Genomic DNA, 17,816 nt, shown 5'->3' on the forward strand with positions numbered 1-17,816 from the left:
ACGCAGGATCATGTGGCATTCTCAAAAATTTCAATAATTCCAAACAATGTTGCTACCTTACTGAGATAAATTAGTCAACTTTGTAATTTGAATTACTAGTGATTTGTTTTAGGTGGTACATGCAGTGTGAAATAATTTTGCTCTCTGAATCTTTAGTAGTTACTCTTATACACTTTCAGGTCTATCAAATATGATGTCAGATGGAGAATTTTTAAGAACAAGCTGTGGTTCCCCTAACTATGCTGCACCAGAAGTAATTTCAGGAAGGTAGTTTCTTTTCTATTGGATGCATGTGTGCATGTACTTCAGTCATTTTGCTGCTTAATTCTAAAGGCTGCAAAACTAGTGCAATTGACAAGCTTGATGCTGAGAAACTGTGGGCTGAACTCTTAATTGTCTTGATAATTTTTCATAAGTATTTAAGGCTTCGATGAACTAGCTTTGAATAGTTCCTGTAAAGTGGAGGTGGTGTCTAATGTCCCAAATCCAGTGTGTACAGTGTGCCTAAATTGGTTTAAAAAAAAATCTCACAGCTCAGATCTTAGAAGTAGAGGTACAGATAGAAATACAGGCAGTCTGCTGTGAAGTTGAGTAGCAGTGAAATATCTGCTGCAGAACAGAGATTCAGTCTGAAGGTAACGTCCCCTTTTGTTTTGGACTTGGTGACTGTCAAATCTGCTGCTTTCAGCTACCTACCCTAATATACATTTGGGCTCCAATCAGCAAGAGATGTTTTATTCAGGTGGTAGCATAGAAGATGTGACAAGTTCTGCTATATGGACTTGTCTTAAACTTCTCAGCCTCCAAGATTTGGAGGATAGATGACTGCATAGATTCCACTTGGACAGTGATAACAATGTTTAACGTGGGCTTTCTTGGTAGTAGGTGCAAGTTTCTTTCAGTTCACCATTGTCTTGAATTGTATCTGTGGATTATTTTTATTCAATAGAGAGGAAAACTAAGTACTTGTGCCCTAGCTTTTGTTACATATTTGAAGGGGAAGGACACTAGAGTTCAAGGGAGGCATAGCACTGAAATGATATAGTAATTGCAGATGAGTCATTCCAAGTTCACACACTATAAATGTGATACAATGTAAGGAAGTAGAAAAAAAAAATCTATTTAAATGTATTAAGCACAAATCGCTAATAGCTAACTTTTTCCCAGATTATATGCAGGTCCAGAAGTAGATATTTGGAGCAGTGGGGTTATTCTCTATGCTTTGTTATGTGGAACACTTCCATTTGATGATGATCATGTGCCAACCCTTTTTAAGAAGATATGCGATGGTATCTTTTATACCCCTCAGTACCTGAATCCATCTGTAATTAGTCTTCTGAAACACATGCTGCAAGTAGATCCAATGAAGAGAGCAACAATCAGAAACATTAGGTAAAACATTAACCAATGTCTGATCGCAGATGCTGGAATGGTAATCTCAGTGAAAATATGCAGAACAAAGAAATCATTCATATAGCTTGTCCCTGTTTCATAGTCTGAGATGAAAAATTCAGCTTCTGGTTGTTTGGCTTCAGCTCTGATATCCAGTGGCCAGTATCTATTGGAGGTAACAGTAAAACAAATATATGTTGCATATAGAAATTCTGAGAAACTCTAGATTTAAGACTGCTAAAGCAAACCTGTTTATCTGCAAAATGGTTTGCAGAAATACACTGTATTGACTTCTCTGGGGAAAAAAACATCTTTGCTCTTAAGAGCCACTATTCTGTACTGTAAATGTCTGAGGGGAAGTTATGACTCTAACCTGATAACTACTGCTTTTATTTATATTTCTGCAGACATTGAAAAATCATCTGTTAAGGCTGAATATTCCATGTGTAAGATGGCACTTTCTATTCTAGCTTCAAAACCCTGGCATGAGCCTGTGTATGAGTGACAATTACTACATAGAATACTGATAAATTAAAGCTGCTAGCTACAGATAGCCATCATGGGCTCCAGATTCCAAGATAGGATTCTGGAGAGGGTGATTGCTTTGACAAGTACACAGTGGGTAGAATAAATAAAAAATGGTAGCTGATAAAGCTGTCCTTCATGCAGTAGCTTAGTTAGGTTTTCCTGTTTCCTTTGTAAGAAGCTCTAAGGAGAAAGCTCTGAAATACTACCTTAGTGAAAATGCTTCCCCTTTTAGGGTTGGAAGCTAGTAAGTTGGCAATGTTTGTGTTCTTTCAGTAGAACAAAAAATGTGGTGTGCACATCCCTTGCTACTTCATTACAATGGGAAGTACTTTCTTGCAGAAATCAAAGCACTGTGAGAACTAAGCATTGTAAAACTTAAGCTAAGTTCCTATCCACTCATCTAAGTCATGTTAAATAAGTCCAGAAGAGAAGTGATTGTGAAAAAGATGTTGAAAAACATTGACTATAGAGCATGGATGGATTTTGAATCCTAAACAATTTTGTCCTGTTAGCCATGAGACGTCATCTCACAGTTTAATTGAATACCTTAATTTTTCTAGGGGGGGTGTGTGTGCGTGCAAGGGAAGAGGCCCACTGCAATGAATAGTAACAAAATACTACTCTTGACTCAGTTATTCAGCTAGGGCTGTGCTTTGTAGTAATATAGGAAAAGCTTTTTCTACTTCCAAATTAACTGCTTGCTTATGATGAAAGTGCATTTTGCTTAATGCATTTGTGCTGAGGCATGTTCTCAAGCTCATACTGACTAGAGCTTGATCCATGTAACTGCTCTTAAATCTGTAGTGAGTCTTTATGCTATAGACTAGGATACTTTTAAAATTAGCATCATGCCATATCCTTTGGCTAGTTAAGCAGCTTACTCTAGGCACACAAAACAATTTTATTTTTTTCTGTATGATTGGGCAACTTTATTTGGTTCCTTCTGTATATTTCCTTTTCCCCCTTATGAATACTAGCACATGGATATAGTAGTAAAGAGGTATAAATTGACTCTTCCACAGCCTTCCCTCAACTCTTTAAGTCTTGAAGAGACAGCAGGGGGTTTTCTGAATGAAAAAAATTATAGGCAGCTTGTTGAGGGTGGGGAGCATATGACTTTAATGTTAAAAAATCCTTGTCCAAACATCTACCAAAGAAACTATTCAGTATCAAGATTTCTTCAATTTGTTATGTATTGTTATGTATGTACTTGGGGAGGGACAACTCAAGTGGGTAGGGTACAAGTTTCAGTTGAAAATATCTCAAAACTAAGATAGTGGCAGTAAAAAAAAAAAAAAATATATATATATAATATAAAAAAAAGCTGGTTGATGAGTTACACAAAGATATTTTTGGAGATCAGGTAGTTGAAACCATTACAGGAAAGAGGATTTTTTCAGTCTCCTGCAAAATGTCTAGCAAAATCTTGTGAAGGAGGTGATTACTTTCCATTATGTACTGTTGTGCTGCACAGAAGGGGACTTGAACTGACAACTGTGGGTTTTTTGTATGGACTAAGAATAATTTTATTTTTAAAATAATTTATACTAAAAAGGCTTGCTTTACAGATACACACACACACACAGAGACTTTGTTTATTTTTAAATCTAGGGAACATGAATGGTTTAAGCAGGACCTTCCCAAATACTTGTTTCCTGAAGACCCATCATATAGTTCTACCATGATTGATGATGAAGCCTTAAAAGAAGTGTGTGAGAAGTTTGAATGCACTGAAGAGGAAGTGCTAAGTTGTCTATACAGCCAAAATCATCAGGACCCTTTAGTGGTTGCTTATCACCTCATTATAGATAATAGAAGAATAATGAATGAGGCCAAAGACTTCTACTTGGCTACAAGCCCACCGGATTCTTTTCTTGATGATCACCATCTGTCTCGCCCTCATCCTGAAAGAGTGCCATTCTTAGTAGCTGAAGCACCACTTCCCCGCCATACACTTGATGAGTTGAATCCACAGAAGTCAAAGCACCAAGGTGTAAGAAGAGCTAAGTGGCACTTGGGAATACGGAGTCAGAGTCGACCTAATGATATCATGGCTGAAGTTTGTCGAGCAATTAAACAACTGGATTATGAATGGAAGGTAAAAGAATAAAGGGTCTTTACAGCAGACAACAGTAAATTTTTGTTTGAGCTCTGTAATTACATAGCCTAGAAGTCTGAAACTACATTCTCCTGTGCTGGAAAATAATCTCATGTGCCTGTGCTGACTGCTTGTGCTTGCTGTGCAGGAAGGGTTTTGGAGGACGCTATTTATGCTGATAGGAAAAATCTTGCTAAGGTGTTTAACCTTTCTACTGGGGCTGTGTTGAGTGGGGTTTTTTGTTTGGTTTTTTGGTGTGGGTTTTTTTTGTTAGAAGAAAAAAAAATGCTCTGACAAGTAAGCCAAAATTACTTGATAATACCAGTGAGTTGAAATGAGAAAAACAATATGCAGTGCTTCTCAAGCAGTTCTAGTTACTAACTCAAATCTCTTCTGTACTAGGTTGTAAATCCATACTATCTGCGTGTTCGAAAGAAGAATCCAGTGACAAGTGCATATTCCAAAATGAGTCTACAGTTGTATCAGGTGGACAGCAGGACATACTTACTGGACTTCCGTAGCATTGATGGTATGTGAAGACTTACATAAGTTAATGGAGTTGTAAGGGAAATAATTCTAAATGCAAACATGTCTTAATTTACTTGTAAGTGTTGCCCTTTTAGTTTAAACCAAGCTAGATTCGAATTAGTGTGTGATTTTTTTTTTTTTTTTTTTTTTTTTAATATGCCTTCCTGGTCTAGTGTACCTGTGACCAGATGGTTAGGTGCTTCATCCCTTAAATAACCAGTTTTTAGCTATATCAACTCCTGAACTGCTCCACTTTGTGTCTGCACCAGCACTAATACCACTGGTGTAAAAGGGTAAGGATTGTGGGAGGTGAGATTTGGATCAACCTAAACTGCCTTTGGGGCCTCACCCCCAAATTTAAACATTAATTTAGATCTGAAGTAAGTATGTGAACATATTTTCCTAGTGAAGGTGAAGCTTAGCATCTAGGCATGTGAATTTGACTTGGGCTGTACATTGCTGTACTGGGTCTAGCTGAGATGGAGTTAATTTTCTTCATAGCAGCCTGTATGGTGCTGTGTTTTGGATCTGTGACTAAAATAGTGTTAATAACACATCAATGTTTTGGCTATTGCTGAACAGTACTTGCATAGTATCTAGTCTTTTTCTTTCCCCACTGTGCTGTACCCAATGAGTAGGCCAGGGGTGAACAAGAGGAGGGGATGCAACCTGAATAGCTGATCCAGATTGACCAAAGGGATATTCCATGCTGTATGATGTCATGCTTAGCAAAAAAATTGAGGGGATGGGGGTTTGGGGAAGGTAGCCATTGCTCAGACTGGCTGGGCATTAGTCTGCTTGTAGGAGGTGGTGAGTGGTTGCCTTTGTGTTGCTTCCCCCCCCGCCTTATTAAACTGTTTATCTCAACCTATGATTTTTCTTGCTTTTGTCCTTCTAATTCTCTTCCTCCACTGTACTGAGGTAGGGTGGAGTGAATGAGGGGCTGTCAGCCAAGTCCAACCCACCAATGCTAGTAGTAGACATAATTTGAGATGGGAATTGTATGCTTGCATAAGTGAAGTCTTGAAAGCAGTTGGACTGACCTATAGAAAGTTCTATTTTATAGAGTGACAGTAACACAGCACACAACTCTGTTGTGGTTTAACCCCAGCCGGCAACTGAGCACCACACAGCTGCTTGCTTGCCCCCCCCCCCCCGTGGGATGGGGGAGAGAATTAGAAGAGTAAAAGTGAGAAAACTTATGGGTTGAGATAAAGACAGTTTAATAGGTAAAGCAAAAGCCACACGCGCAAGCAAAGCAAAGCAAGGAATTCATTCGCTACTTCCCATCGGCAGGCAAGTGTTCAGCCATCTCCAGGAAAGCAGGGCTCCATTGTTACTGGAAAGCAGCAAAATAATTCACTCTCTAAAACTTAATTTTGGAGTTTTAGAAAGCAAGCATTCTTTATTGCGGTGCCGGGCAGCACTGGGGATAATTCCACCATAAGTGCTCCGAAGACTTGATAGACTTTCAGTAATTATATACTATGAAAATATACACATTCATAGGATTTCTGAGAATTTGTCTACATAAACGTGAGATTTCCTGGAACTTATTAACATATGCAAATGTCCGATCCACATGCGCAATCATTTTCTGTGGTGGCCTTCAGGTGGTCTTTGGGGGTCTTCAGATGAAGGCTCGTAGTCTTCTTCACTGTGTTCGCCGACTGACCTTTACTTCTGCGCAAACTCAGTTCTGGGATCATGTATACTATGTCCTTCAAGGTCGGTTTTTTCTGGTCTAATGGTCATCTTACAACTTTCTTATCCTCATGGCTCCGCATATCTGCTCTCCCAAGGCCTAGCTGTCTAAAGGGGGAGTATTCAGGAGCTGCTTATCTTACAAGTGTCTTTACCAAACAAAAGCAAGTCTTCGTGAATAGTTAAGGGGAGTATTCAGGAGCTTCTATCTATATTCGCAGGTATCACCATCACACATAATGGTTACTTGGGAAGATAAATGCCATCACTCCGAACCTCCCCCCCTTTCCTTCTTCCCCCAGCTTTATATGCTGAGCGTGACATCATATGGTGTGGAATATCCCTTTGGTCAGTTGGGGTCAGCTGGTCCCCGCTGTGTCCCCTCCCAACTTCTTGTGTATCCCCAGCTTACTTGCTGGTGGGGTGGTGTGAGAAGCAGAAAAGGCCTTGACTCTGTGTAAGCACTGTTCAGCAGTAACTAAAACATTCCTGTACTATCAACACTATTTCCAGCACAAATCCATAACATAGCCCCATGCTAGCTACTATGAAGAAAATGTATCCCAGCCAAAACCAGCACAAACTTAAAGTTGGATGCCTTCCTGAAAATGGAGGCGCTAATATAGACTGGCTATAATGCTTGTTCAAGGGCATAGTAGACTAAAGCAGAATTACCTACAGCCAGTAGCGTACATGACATGCCTAGGAAAACATGTGGCATGGAAAAAGGATTTACTGGAATATGGCTGGATTACAGTATAGGATGGCTAAGGCTCTGTCTCGTGGCAGTTTAATGTGATCTGACTTGGCACTGCAGTTCTTGCCTTGTCCCTTCTGACAATACGAGTGCTTGCTTAGATCCAGTAGTATTTGATACAGGGGATGAATCACTTTCCTGTACTGACCTACTGCAGTATAGGACAAATACCATCCCTGTTGGAGAGGAGATGACTGCTTAGAGCCATGTGGTTGGGGGAGGGCAACCTGCTGCAGTCCTGGCCTCAACTCTTGAGGAAATACAGCCCAAGGATATGGATTTGGCATCTCTCTTCCAATAGCGAAGCTGATCTGACTTTCCCTCCGCCACAGCTAACTGTTCTCTGTTCCTCTTACCAAACTGTAGTTTAAAGTAGCTTTGATGTGAAAAGGCAATCTCTCCTGTGTTCACTAATTTCTCCTAAAATAACTTTTTCTGGTGCCAGGTGTGAGTCAAACTAATGTTGAGTATTTAAAGTAAGAATAGAGATACTTCAGCAGAACATTACCTTCAGTATGAGGAGGAAATGCTTCCATCTTAGAAGTAAACTTAAACTGCCGCAGCCCAAAAATGAAGGATAAATTAATGTAGATGCTAGCAATTAATGCATCAATGACTTATAATATAATAAAAATGCAAATAACAAAGTATAAATAACCAAATAGAAAGAAAACATATAATAAAAATAGATACTAGAAAAACTATCTACAAAATGTTTGAACTGTTATTTGACTTAACCTTATGATGCTATCTTGTTTCTGTTTTAAGTAAACTAAATCAATTGAACTATTAGCTGCTGAAACTAGTTCATGAAAAATATGGTGAGTGCTGGTCTAAACTAGATCAGATAGTCCTGGAGCACAGTTCAGAGCACAAGAATAATTTGCATAAGGACATTTGATTCTGTGTTGCTATATGTATAAGCTTTTATTTTGTATCAACTATATACAGTTTGCAAAAGCTGCTTATGTATTAATCAAGATTTAAAAAACAAGATTAGAAGTGTGAGAAGGGGGAAGATGTTTGCTGTTCCTATGACTGATTTGATACTGAGAACTAATTTTCCTCCTCTCTCCACTTGCCTCCCAGATGAAATTACTGAAGCAAAATCTGGGACTGCAACTCCACGGAGATCAGCTTCTGTGAGCAACTGTAGATCCTGTCAAAAAGATTCAGATGCTGATGCACAGGGAAAATTGGCAGATATATCCCTTATCCCATCAGTGACCTCTTCACTTGACTTTTCTAAAGCTGACTTAAATCCAAGACCAGGGAGTCATACAATAGAATTCTTTGAGATGTGTGCAAATCTTATTAAAATACTTGCACAATAATTTTTGAAGATGGGCTTATTTCTTTTACAGCAATAAGCATGCCTAAATCATAGTCAGGTGCTTCCAGTTATAATCGAGTTAAATTAACTAAGGTGCTGAAAATTAGCCACAGAATGCAATTTGCAGAGGGATTGGAATGATTATGGGCAGTTATGTATATTATTTTGAAGCTGGAGTGAATTCTGATTGTCTGCTGTCCAATAGTATAATGCAGGTACAGGAAGTCACATGCCCTTGGGGCAGTGTTCATAACACTGATTCCACATTAGACTTCATATAACATTTAAGTTACATGGACCTTCTTGTTTTTTTCATTGGTAAGGCATACATCTGATGCACTGTAAGTAAATGTACACTTACTAGTTCAATGACCTAAGTATGACTTGTTGGTTACCATCTACAATTGTGCCTCAGTTGATCAGAATTCTCGACATTTAACGGTAATGTGTTAAAACTGCTGTGTTTCCTCCCACTTATTTGACAGTAAATAATAAAGAATAGTTTAATGCATTATAATGTACTACTTTTAATAACGGATAAATTTGATTAAATGCATGCAAATCCAACCATTAGTTGGAAATGCATGTAGGTGCTCTGTAATGCACTAAGGGTGAAATTATGTGGGCTGTAAGTAGAACAATTGAGACCACAACAGTGGTGAGAGACTTAATGCTGAGAAGACTTGGCACCCCGTGGGCTGAAACAAAATGTTGCTCTGTGAAGGAGAACTGTCAGCAGGTTCCTGATCTGTGCAGATTCAGTAGCTCATACCTTAGTGTAGTAGCAGCACAGCAGCTCCTCACTGCTACTGCATGCTGAAAATCCTGTTCCTTATAAACATGTGCATGTAGTTAAGAGCACAGCCCTAAGGGCTCTTGCATGCTATTCCAGAATCTAAAATTTACAGTTTTTAAAATATATGTTAATACTTTGATACAGCTGTTTATGCGAACTTAGTGTATATTATATAGAATTCACTTTGCAGTTGAAACTACATGTTTAGGTTTTCCCAAGCCACTCTGCCATTTAAATTGTGATATTAATAGTCTAACTTTTCAGTTGAACACTTAAAACTGATCATGAGAACTTGACTGCTAATATTAAAGTTTTCAATGGTAGATTGCCATTACCAATGACATAAATCCTTCTGCATTTATGGTTTTTGCAATGTTTCAGGAAGAAAATTGAACCTTAAATGTTAAAATAGCTAGTACTTGCACAAAAACATTTAGTCTCTTGTAAACTGGATGTAATTATCCACAGTTCCATTTTCATCTAGCACTTGTAAACATTAAACAAAAACTGTACATCATAAAACATTTAGTTTTATATTCAAGAATGAGTGTTCTCTTCGAAATAAACTTTGACTTACTCTGAAGATTGTTCTCCCATTTAAAGACTGGAAATCAAGGCATTACTATGAACAGTGAAACTTAGACTCTTAAAATGAATGGGGGTTCTTGCCAATAACTAGCTGAAAACTCCTAGCTACAGCTGTAAGAACAGTCTAATCCAGGCCAACTGGCTTCAGTTCAGAAATTCATGTTATGAATATGCACAACACAGAATTTGAAGAAACTTAAAGCTGCTTAAGCCCTGGAGCTGCTGTAACTGTGTTCTGAACTGGGCAATGGTGTGGTCTGCCTAGTATGTAGGTACAAGTTACAACTTCAGTTCTTTATCCTCAAGTGTCACACATGGTCCCTGTAATGTAAGGTTGTATTACTGTATTGCAAAGTGGAAGATTTCTCTTAAATAAAGCTTTGGGTTTAAACTCCTGAGATTGAGATTGTTGTGGTTTAACCCCAGATGTCAACATGAGGGACCAGCTGCAAATCCTACTTTAAGGGTTTTTTTTTTATTTTTTTAGCCTTGTAAGAATTGGTTCTGATGTACTGAATAAATCAGTGTACTCATTTTTGTTACCCTTTTATTTTGAAATTGTTAAATATTGCACTTTGTGCAATATAACAAATGCACAGATTTTTTTTTTATTGCAGCAATTCCTCATGTGGAACTGGTTTGGGATCAGTTTAAGGGAGCAGCAGCCACCTGAGCATTCACACACTGTTCAGGGAGTTGCGCGCACACACACCACCCAAGACTTTAACTGCTAGGACCGGAGTCCCTTCACAGTGGGCAGCTCCATTGAGCTGACGGGCGCCCCTTTTTGACTCCTCACTCACACACACGCTCACCCTTGGGTGCTTCCTCTCCCTTCAGGCTCGACCCTAGGTTTCCCCGAAGCAGAGTCTCCGACATGATGTACGCCAGGCAAATTTATTGAGTGGTACAGCGGTGAAGAGCAGCTTGAACTGGGTGCCTCCAGAGAGGGACCCCAAGCAAAGAGATCCCTGGACAATTATACCCTTACAGTCTATGTTCCCCTCCCCTCATGCAACAGTTTGGTCCAATAGTAATATTTGGATCTGGGGTTGTCTTGTTCCTTATTGGATCCTTTCCCTGTCTCCAGGCAGGTCATTCTTTATTTTGATTAGCTGCAGCTTCTGCTGATGGTTTCGGCTACCTTATCTTCCTGGTTTGCACCGGTTTCAGGGCCTTCCTTCATGTAGCTAGGTAGGACTTCAGCATATGGTCAGTGTATCTAGGTGAAAGTTCACAGCTTGCAGTATAAGGCTTCAACAGGTCTTTGGATCCTTATTTGAGCTAAAAATAATTTCTACAACAAGTTAAACTAAATATTTGCAAATGGTATCTGCTCCTAGTTTGCAAATTTGGAATGCTGACCACAAATGCAAGGTGTCAAAGTGCAAATAGCTTTTAATTTTTATATACTTTTTTTTGGCCCTCTTGTGCATTAAGGCAACCATGGTTTTTACTTTGTCTTGGTATCTAGAAGTTAAAGTAAGTTTCTGGCAGAAGTGTATAGTATGCAGTTTTAAATAAAGTAAATTTTATTAGTATGATAAATCAGTTTTGATGGCCAAAAGTTTCCTGATGGAACAGAATTGGGTTTTTTTGGTGGTTTTTTTTTTTATACAGTGTGGGAGAGGGAGAAAGGGGGACTGATAAGCTATTTGAATCCAGAACAGTTGTCTGTTGTGTAACTTTCCTATGCTTTGTAGATCTTGCTGTTGAAACTGCTTGCTTCAGATGTTCCTACTGATCTTGCAGACCTTTTTTTAGCATTGCACTAGTATCTGCCAATAGGCTGTGAAACAAAACTTCACTGAGAAATCTGCCAGGGTTGTAAGGAGGCAGCTTATGCAAATATACAAATTGGTCAAGTATGTTGCTCTATATTCCCAAGATTACTCCAGTTAGAGTACATTGAATTATCTTGCCTTTGTATTGTAATTTTTTTAAAAACATAGATAAACCCAATTGTCCATGTGCAATATAACTCACTAGGTAATGGATAAAAATTTCATCTTGGTAGTGCAATATTTAAAAAAAAAAACTTTCACGGTTATTTTGATATGAGTGTTTAATACAAACTTGGAAATAAAATTTATTTTTACCAGTTGATTGCTATTGTAAGATATAAAGTCCTGTTCTTTAATAAAGATGTGCTTACTTCCTGTATTGTGGGGTTTGGTTTTTTTGGACAAAGCTGAACAGCTCAAATGCTTGTTTATAACTAAACTTTTTAAATTGTCAAAACTTAAAACTAAGTAAACATGAAATACTAAACCATCTTGTTTGAAACTGTGTGCATGCTGTCTTCTAGTGTTATATATGTTATAAATTAATAGACAAACTTACGTTTGTTTTAAAAACAACAGTAATTACTATTTTAGAATAAGCAGCAACATGACAACTAAAATTATTACAGAATTCCCAGCTAGGCAGGCTGGGTACCACCAACTGCTAGCCTGGTGACTGACTGACTATTTTCCCTTATATCCTATAAATCCTCTTACAGCAAAATGGAATTTGAGGTGGAAGGAACACTGGGAAAGTCTCCTTTTGCACTGCCCTATGGTCAATCGCCTTATCTAGCATCTTGCACTTTGCTCTTTTCATGCACCATGGATGGTTCTTTTACCTTGATATTTGCCCCTATAACTAGGGAGCAGTTTAAAACCCTCTAGTTGGTCTTTTCTTTTTCTTCCTTTTAGGAAAAAACACCAACCTCATCTTCATTCTTGGTCATTTTTCCTTGTAGTATTTCCTGCTCTTAACAGTTGTTCCTTGTGAAGAGGTGACTGCTCTTACGAATAACAGTTGCATGTTGTCAGAGTTTTGTGTGATACGTGGCATTCCCATCTTCCTTCACTTCTCCCCTTGTGGTACTTGCCTTCATAGTTGAGCCATCACTAGCAGGTGGTAACCACCCAGACTTGCATATTATCACCCCCTTGCATTCCCACAAGTAGTACTTCTTCTGTACTTAATTATGTGATTAAAATCCTCAAAGCCGTGTCTCCTGCCTTACAGCATAGAACAGGGCAGCTAGGCCCTGCAAAAACCGAATTGGCACTCCCCCTGCAATGCCCGTACGCGTCCCAGTTGTCTCATTAAAGCTGGAGTTGACTTGCATTTATACGCATCCGAGGGCCCTCCAGGGCGGGAGCCCAAGGCGCCCCAGCCGTCTCCGGGAGAACTACAGCTCCCGGCGTGCCCAGCGGCACCTCCGGGACTACAGCTCCCGCCATGCCCCGTGGGGCTAACGGGGGTGGTTGTCTCTCGCGCCGTGGGAGACGATGGGCCCTGCTGCTTCCGCCAAGTGGGCGGGGAGAAGCTCTTCTTCCCCCCTTCTTCCCTTTTCCGCTACTACCGCTTCGCTTTTCCCCTTCCTTCCGGTTGGAGGTCAAAGGTCGCGTGTGCCTTCTAGCCGGAAGACAAGTGCCCGGAGGAGAGCAATAGGTAATGGTCTCTTGCTGTAGGTCCCTGCTCAAGGCTCGGTCCGTGGGGGTCTGTAGGGGTGTTGGGGCGGGACGGGGCTGACGCAGGATGCCGTCTCTTTTAGCCTACCTAGCTGCTTGTTTATTGCCGCCTCTCTGTCGGTTGTGCTGGGCCTTTTTCCTGGCCGTGGTGAGTGGCGGGCCGTGCCCCGCCGGAGACGCCCGTCCTGGGGGTGCCTCGCTGGCCGAGGAGCGGCCGTGTGGGGAAGCTTCCCCGCAGGCGGCCGGGCCGAAGGCATTTAGGGCTGTGCAGCGGGAGGTCTGCATGGCCCTTGCAGTTCGTAGTGGTTTGGGCTAGTGGCCATGCCTGTGATACGTTGCTCACCTTGGACCGAGTTGTTTCCTTTTTCCTTTTGTCTGGTTTCTGGTGTGTTGGCTTCAATGTTACAAGGCTTTCTGGTGTGTCAGAGCTCCGTGGTAGGTTTTTTTTGTGTGTGTTTGTTTGTTCGCTTTGTTTTTGTGGTGTGGGGTTTTGCTTTGTTTTTTGGGGGGGGGGGTGGTGTTTCTGCTCGAGAATATATTCTAGCTAGGCTTGAAATTATAATTGCCTGACTAACACCTCTAGTGAAACTGATGGGCAGAATTTGTGTGGATGGGTGGCAGTCTGTTACATATTATTGTTTTAGAATCAAGATAAGTGAGTTGCATTTTTTTTTTCTCCTACGTACTTAAAAACTAAACTACCCAACTGCTGAAAATATGTTTTTCTCTAGTTCTCCAAATAGCTTCTTTTGAGTGGAAGAGAAAGATTGGTGAGAAAGTTTCAAAAGCTACTTCCCAGCAATTTGAAGCAGAAGCTAGGGATGACAAGGATCTGGTTGACGATGACAACTATGATAACTGGGTGCATGCAACTAAGAGAAGAAAGGAAATTCTTTTAGAAGATTGTGTAAAGAAAAGTAAGTAGCTGAAGGACAAAGGTGCAAGTTTGGCTGAAAATAGGAGGTACTAATACTATCTTACTTTTTTTCATTGACTGAATAATAGTTAAATAGTAATTTAATCCCTTCTCTAAACACTAGGTAATTTGCTAGCAGCTGCATTCACTTTTTTCATATTTGAAAAATTGATCATTCCTTTCATTCTACTTTTATTGTCTGGTACTAAATAAGTTGTTTTCTTTGGTGGTGTTGGTAGCTGTGAAATTAAGCCTGTATTCAGTCTCATTTTTGTGCATTCACATAACAAAAAAAAAAAGATAGAAGGAGGGAGATGAAAAACTGACTGTACCTGAAAGTTGAAAGGGTAAATAAGTTACCATGAGATAAGCCATACTGTAAGTAATGCTTTTTAGCTACTCTGGTAGCTTTTTCCTCTCCTGTAAATGTGTGGTAATCTTACTTTTCTGTTATTAAGAGTAAACTTATTTGCATGTATACAGTGCCTAGGCAAATAATGCAAAATGGCTAATGCACTGTAATTATGTCTAATTCTTTTGGAAAGTCAGGTTCAGGTAGCTACTCTGAACATCATCTAGTAGTAGTACTGAGTATTGAGACTTCAGAGATTTTGGAAGGATATTGCACAGATGGTTCCATTGTCCTATTATGCTTCAAGCAGAAAGTAACTTTGGAGTGGGGGAGGGGTAGAGGAGGGAAAGAGTTCTAAGACATAGTCTCCAAGACAGTTCCAAGAATAGTCGTCTTAAAATCTTCAGAATGCTTGACATCTAAATCTGTATCCTTACTTTACTTGTATGAGCATCTCCACTTTATTCGTTGTCCCAGACCAGTGATGATGTTATTATAGAATTATTTGTATCAAGAAAATAAGTCAGTGTATGCTCCTGTTCTGTTAAACTATTTGTGTTAAGAAATTTCAGCCTAAAAAAGGGTGCCTTGGGCAGTCTGGAAGAGAGAACAATTTAGAAGTTTAAAGCGGGCAAGTTTGTTTATAATAAACACTGTGCATGTGGTCTGATTTAAAAAAAAAAATAATAAAGAAAAGACTTTCTTTGAGAAAAGGCTTTCTGTTCAAATATTTAAATAGTTTCCTCTTTTTACTGTTCAGTCTGATGGTGACACTGTTCAGAGGGGCAGTGTTTCACTTCTGTACATCCTTTTGTGTTCTTGAGTTCTGTAATTCCTGAATAAAATTTTGAAGTGTTTTAAAGGTGACTTAAATTAAAACCAAATTAAGCTAAATTAGTTTTAAGCATGCTGCTGTCAATACCTTTGATGCAGTAGCTACATAAGTTAGTTACATTAATATTAATAGCTTAAAACACAGAATACATGAATTGAGTCTTTTATTAACTTTGATTTATTCCCAGTGTTAAAAAAATAGTGGCCTACAGAAAGGTAGGTCTATTCCGTTCTTTTCGGGATATTGTCACGAAAATTTTACAACTGGCCCATGCTGACCGAGGAGAGAGGCTAGACCACAAAGTATAGAATTACAAGAGTTACTCTCTTATTCATGCGTGTGAGGTGTCCCATTCAAATTGAGGCACCCTGAATGTGATTTTACACATGGTTCTTATACCTTTCAAGCGTTCAGGTACAACATGATTTGACCAATCGCTACTTAACACGCATACTACTGTTTTGCAAAGCAACTATAATTCTATGGCATCATCATCCACCTGCTTCTTTCTTGATCTAAACATCCCTGGAGTTGGTCTTGCTATGGTTACTTATCTATGATGCCAGATAATGGGAGGGTTTCACATAGGCATTAGAGGGGCTAGGATGCTGGCGTTATCTTGGTAGCCTGGGGTATCCTTTATTCTTTGGGATGGGGGCTGTCCTCCTTGCAATGAGCTGGGGTCCTTTATTCACGCTTACTTTACCATGACTATGCAGCATACAATGTAAGCTTTTGCGCTCTTGTCATGGTTTAACCCCAGTCGTCAACGAAGCACCACGCAGCTGCTCGCTTGCCTTCTTCCCCCCTGCCCCCCCCCCCCCCCCCCGTGGGATGAGGGAGAGAATCGGAGAAAAAAAAAAGCAAAACCCATGGGTTGAGATAAAAACAGTTTAATAGGACAGCAAAGGAAGAAAATATAATGATAAAGGAATATACAAAGCAAGTGATGCACAGTGCAATTGCTCACCACCCACTGACCGATGCCCAGCCTGTCCCTGAGCAGCAATCACTGCCCCCTGGTGCCCCCTGGCCAAATTCCCCCAGCTTATATATACTGAGCATGATGTCATATGGTATGGAATAGCCTTTTGGCCAGTCTGGGTCAGCTGTCCTGGCTATGCTCCCTCCCAGCTTCTTGTGCACCTGGCAGAGCATGGGAAGCTGAAAAGTCCTTGACTGGTGTAAGCACTGTTTAGCAACAACTAAAACATCAGTGTGTTATCAACATTCTTCTCATCCTAAATCCAAACCACAGCACTATACCAGCTACTAGGAAGAAAATTAACTCTATCCCAGCTGAAACCAGGACAGTGTGCTCTCATACTATAAAGACTAATTAGTACAATAGAGAATGAGATTTTCCTAACAATATTGAGATTGTGTTTTTAAGCTTGAGAAAGTAGTATTTCTAAATGCTTTCATTCTACATCTGGTAATTGCTAATATTTACTGTACTTAAAGATCAACTTCTGTTTAATATATGTATTTCGCTCATATTTCCCTTCCCACCTTCGCCCTCCTTGTATTTTGCTTTTGATGTTGTATATTGTGGAAGACCCTTATTTTTTCTGTATTTTGGTGTTCTTTTTGATTTATTTGCTTTTGTGTATTATGTAAAATGCAATAAATCTCTTGAATGGCAGCAAATAATCTGTTGTATATATGGTTTAGGGCAGGGAGATAGACTGCTGTATATTTATTTTGAGCAGCAGGTAATTTTTGGTGATCTTAAAATATTAAGACAAAACTCAGTCTCCAAGACTAAGGTTTCCCTTTTTCTGTCAGTTAGGAAACAATACAAAAACTTAACGCATCCATAAGTAGCAACATGTGGGTTTTTTGCAAATTTAATGAGAACTGTATCTCATCAGAAGCACTTATGAGAGCTACTGAGAAACACAAAACGGTTTGTAACAAGAAATTAAAATGCAACTTTCAGGAGGCTTTTTACTTGCTTTGGTGTTAACACATATCTGAGGCTTAACAGAAGTTCTAACTTGTATTTTCTGTCAATTACTTTAGCACACTCTGTAGAGTTTGGGCAATTATGGTAGTATGGTGTTGTCAGGGCACGCAACTTTCAGGCAGATCTTTCTTTTAAAAAAGATTTCACGTATATTAGAGGCTAAACTCACAGTGGGAGGCTTTTATTACTTGAACAGGTGGAATAGTTGACATTTGTTTCAGTCTGCTTCCTCAAGTTCCCTCTAATGGTATGTTTATTCTCTCTGGTGGAAAGTGGTTGTTCTAATTGTGTTTTAGACTTACATGGTCTGTTTTTTTGAAAGTACCTTTATACAACATAAGCAGACTCGTGAAGAATTAAATACTTAATGTAGATTGTTTCCTGGAATATCAAAGCATAATAACAGTTAAAGAAAGATTTGATGTGGATGGTATTTGTTCCATTGAAGAAACTCAGAAGAAAAACAAAGACTGAGCACTAGAGGGAAACCAAGGTGATGTCTTGGTGTTACTTGTGGAGTGGAGAGAAGAAGGGGATCTTGGAAGGAAACAGA

At 39.5% G+C, this 17,816-nt stretch overlaps 1 protein-coding gene across 26 annotated transcripts in view; it reads left to right on the plus strand.

The window, feature by feature from the left end:
* The window catches only part of LOC104019864 (5'-AMP-activated protein kinase catalytic subunit alpha-1), a 112,381-nt gene that overhangs the window by 31,616 nt on the left and 62,949 nt on the right, over positions 1-17,816 (plus strand). For 22 of the 26 annotated variants that reach the window (XR_015707624.1, XR_015707625.1, XR_015707626.1 and 19 more), the window contains 5 exons: positions 180-267; positions 1,168-1,392; positions 3,532-4,018; positions 4,421-4,547; positions 13,923-14,108. Coding sequence is in view for 22 of the 26 variants with exons in the window: in XM_087770837.1 (XP_087626963.1) it covers positions 180-267; positions 1,168-1,392; positions 3,532-4,018; positions 4,421-4,547; positions 13,923-14,108 (1,113 nt within the window). In the remaining 4 variants the exon portion in view is untranslated. Of the gene's footprint in view, positions 1-179; positions 268-1,167; positions 1,393-3,531; positions 4,019-4,420; positions 4,548-8,096; positions 11,888-13,922; positions 14,155-17,816 lie in introns of those variants that run through there. The other 4 variants (XM_087770838.1, XM_087770821.1, XM_087770828.1 and 1 more) reach the window with 3 other exon arrangements.

This window comes from Nipponia nippon, unplaced genomic scaffold (assembly GCF_047370975.1).
Source record: "Nipponia nippon isolate SJK-2023a ecotype South Korea unplaced genomic scaffold, ASM4737097v1 scaffold_33, whole genome shotgun sequence".
Taxonomy (NCBI): domain Eukaryota; kingdom Metazoa; phylum Chordata; class Aves; order Pelecaniformes; family Threskiornithidae; genus Nipponia; species Nipponia nippon.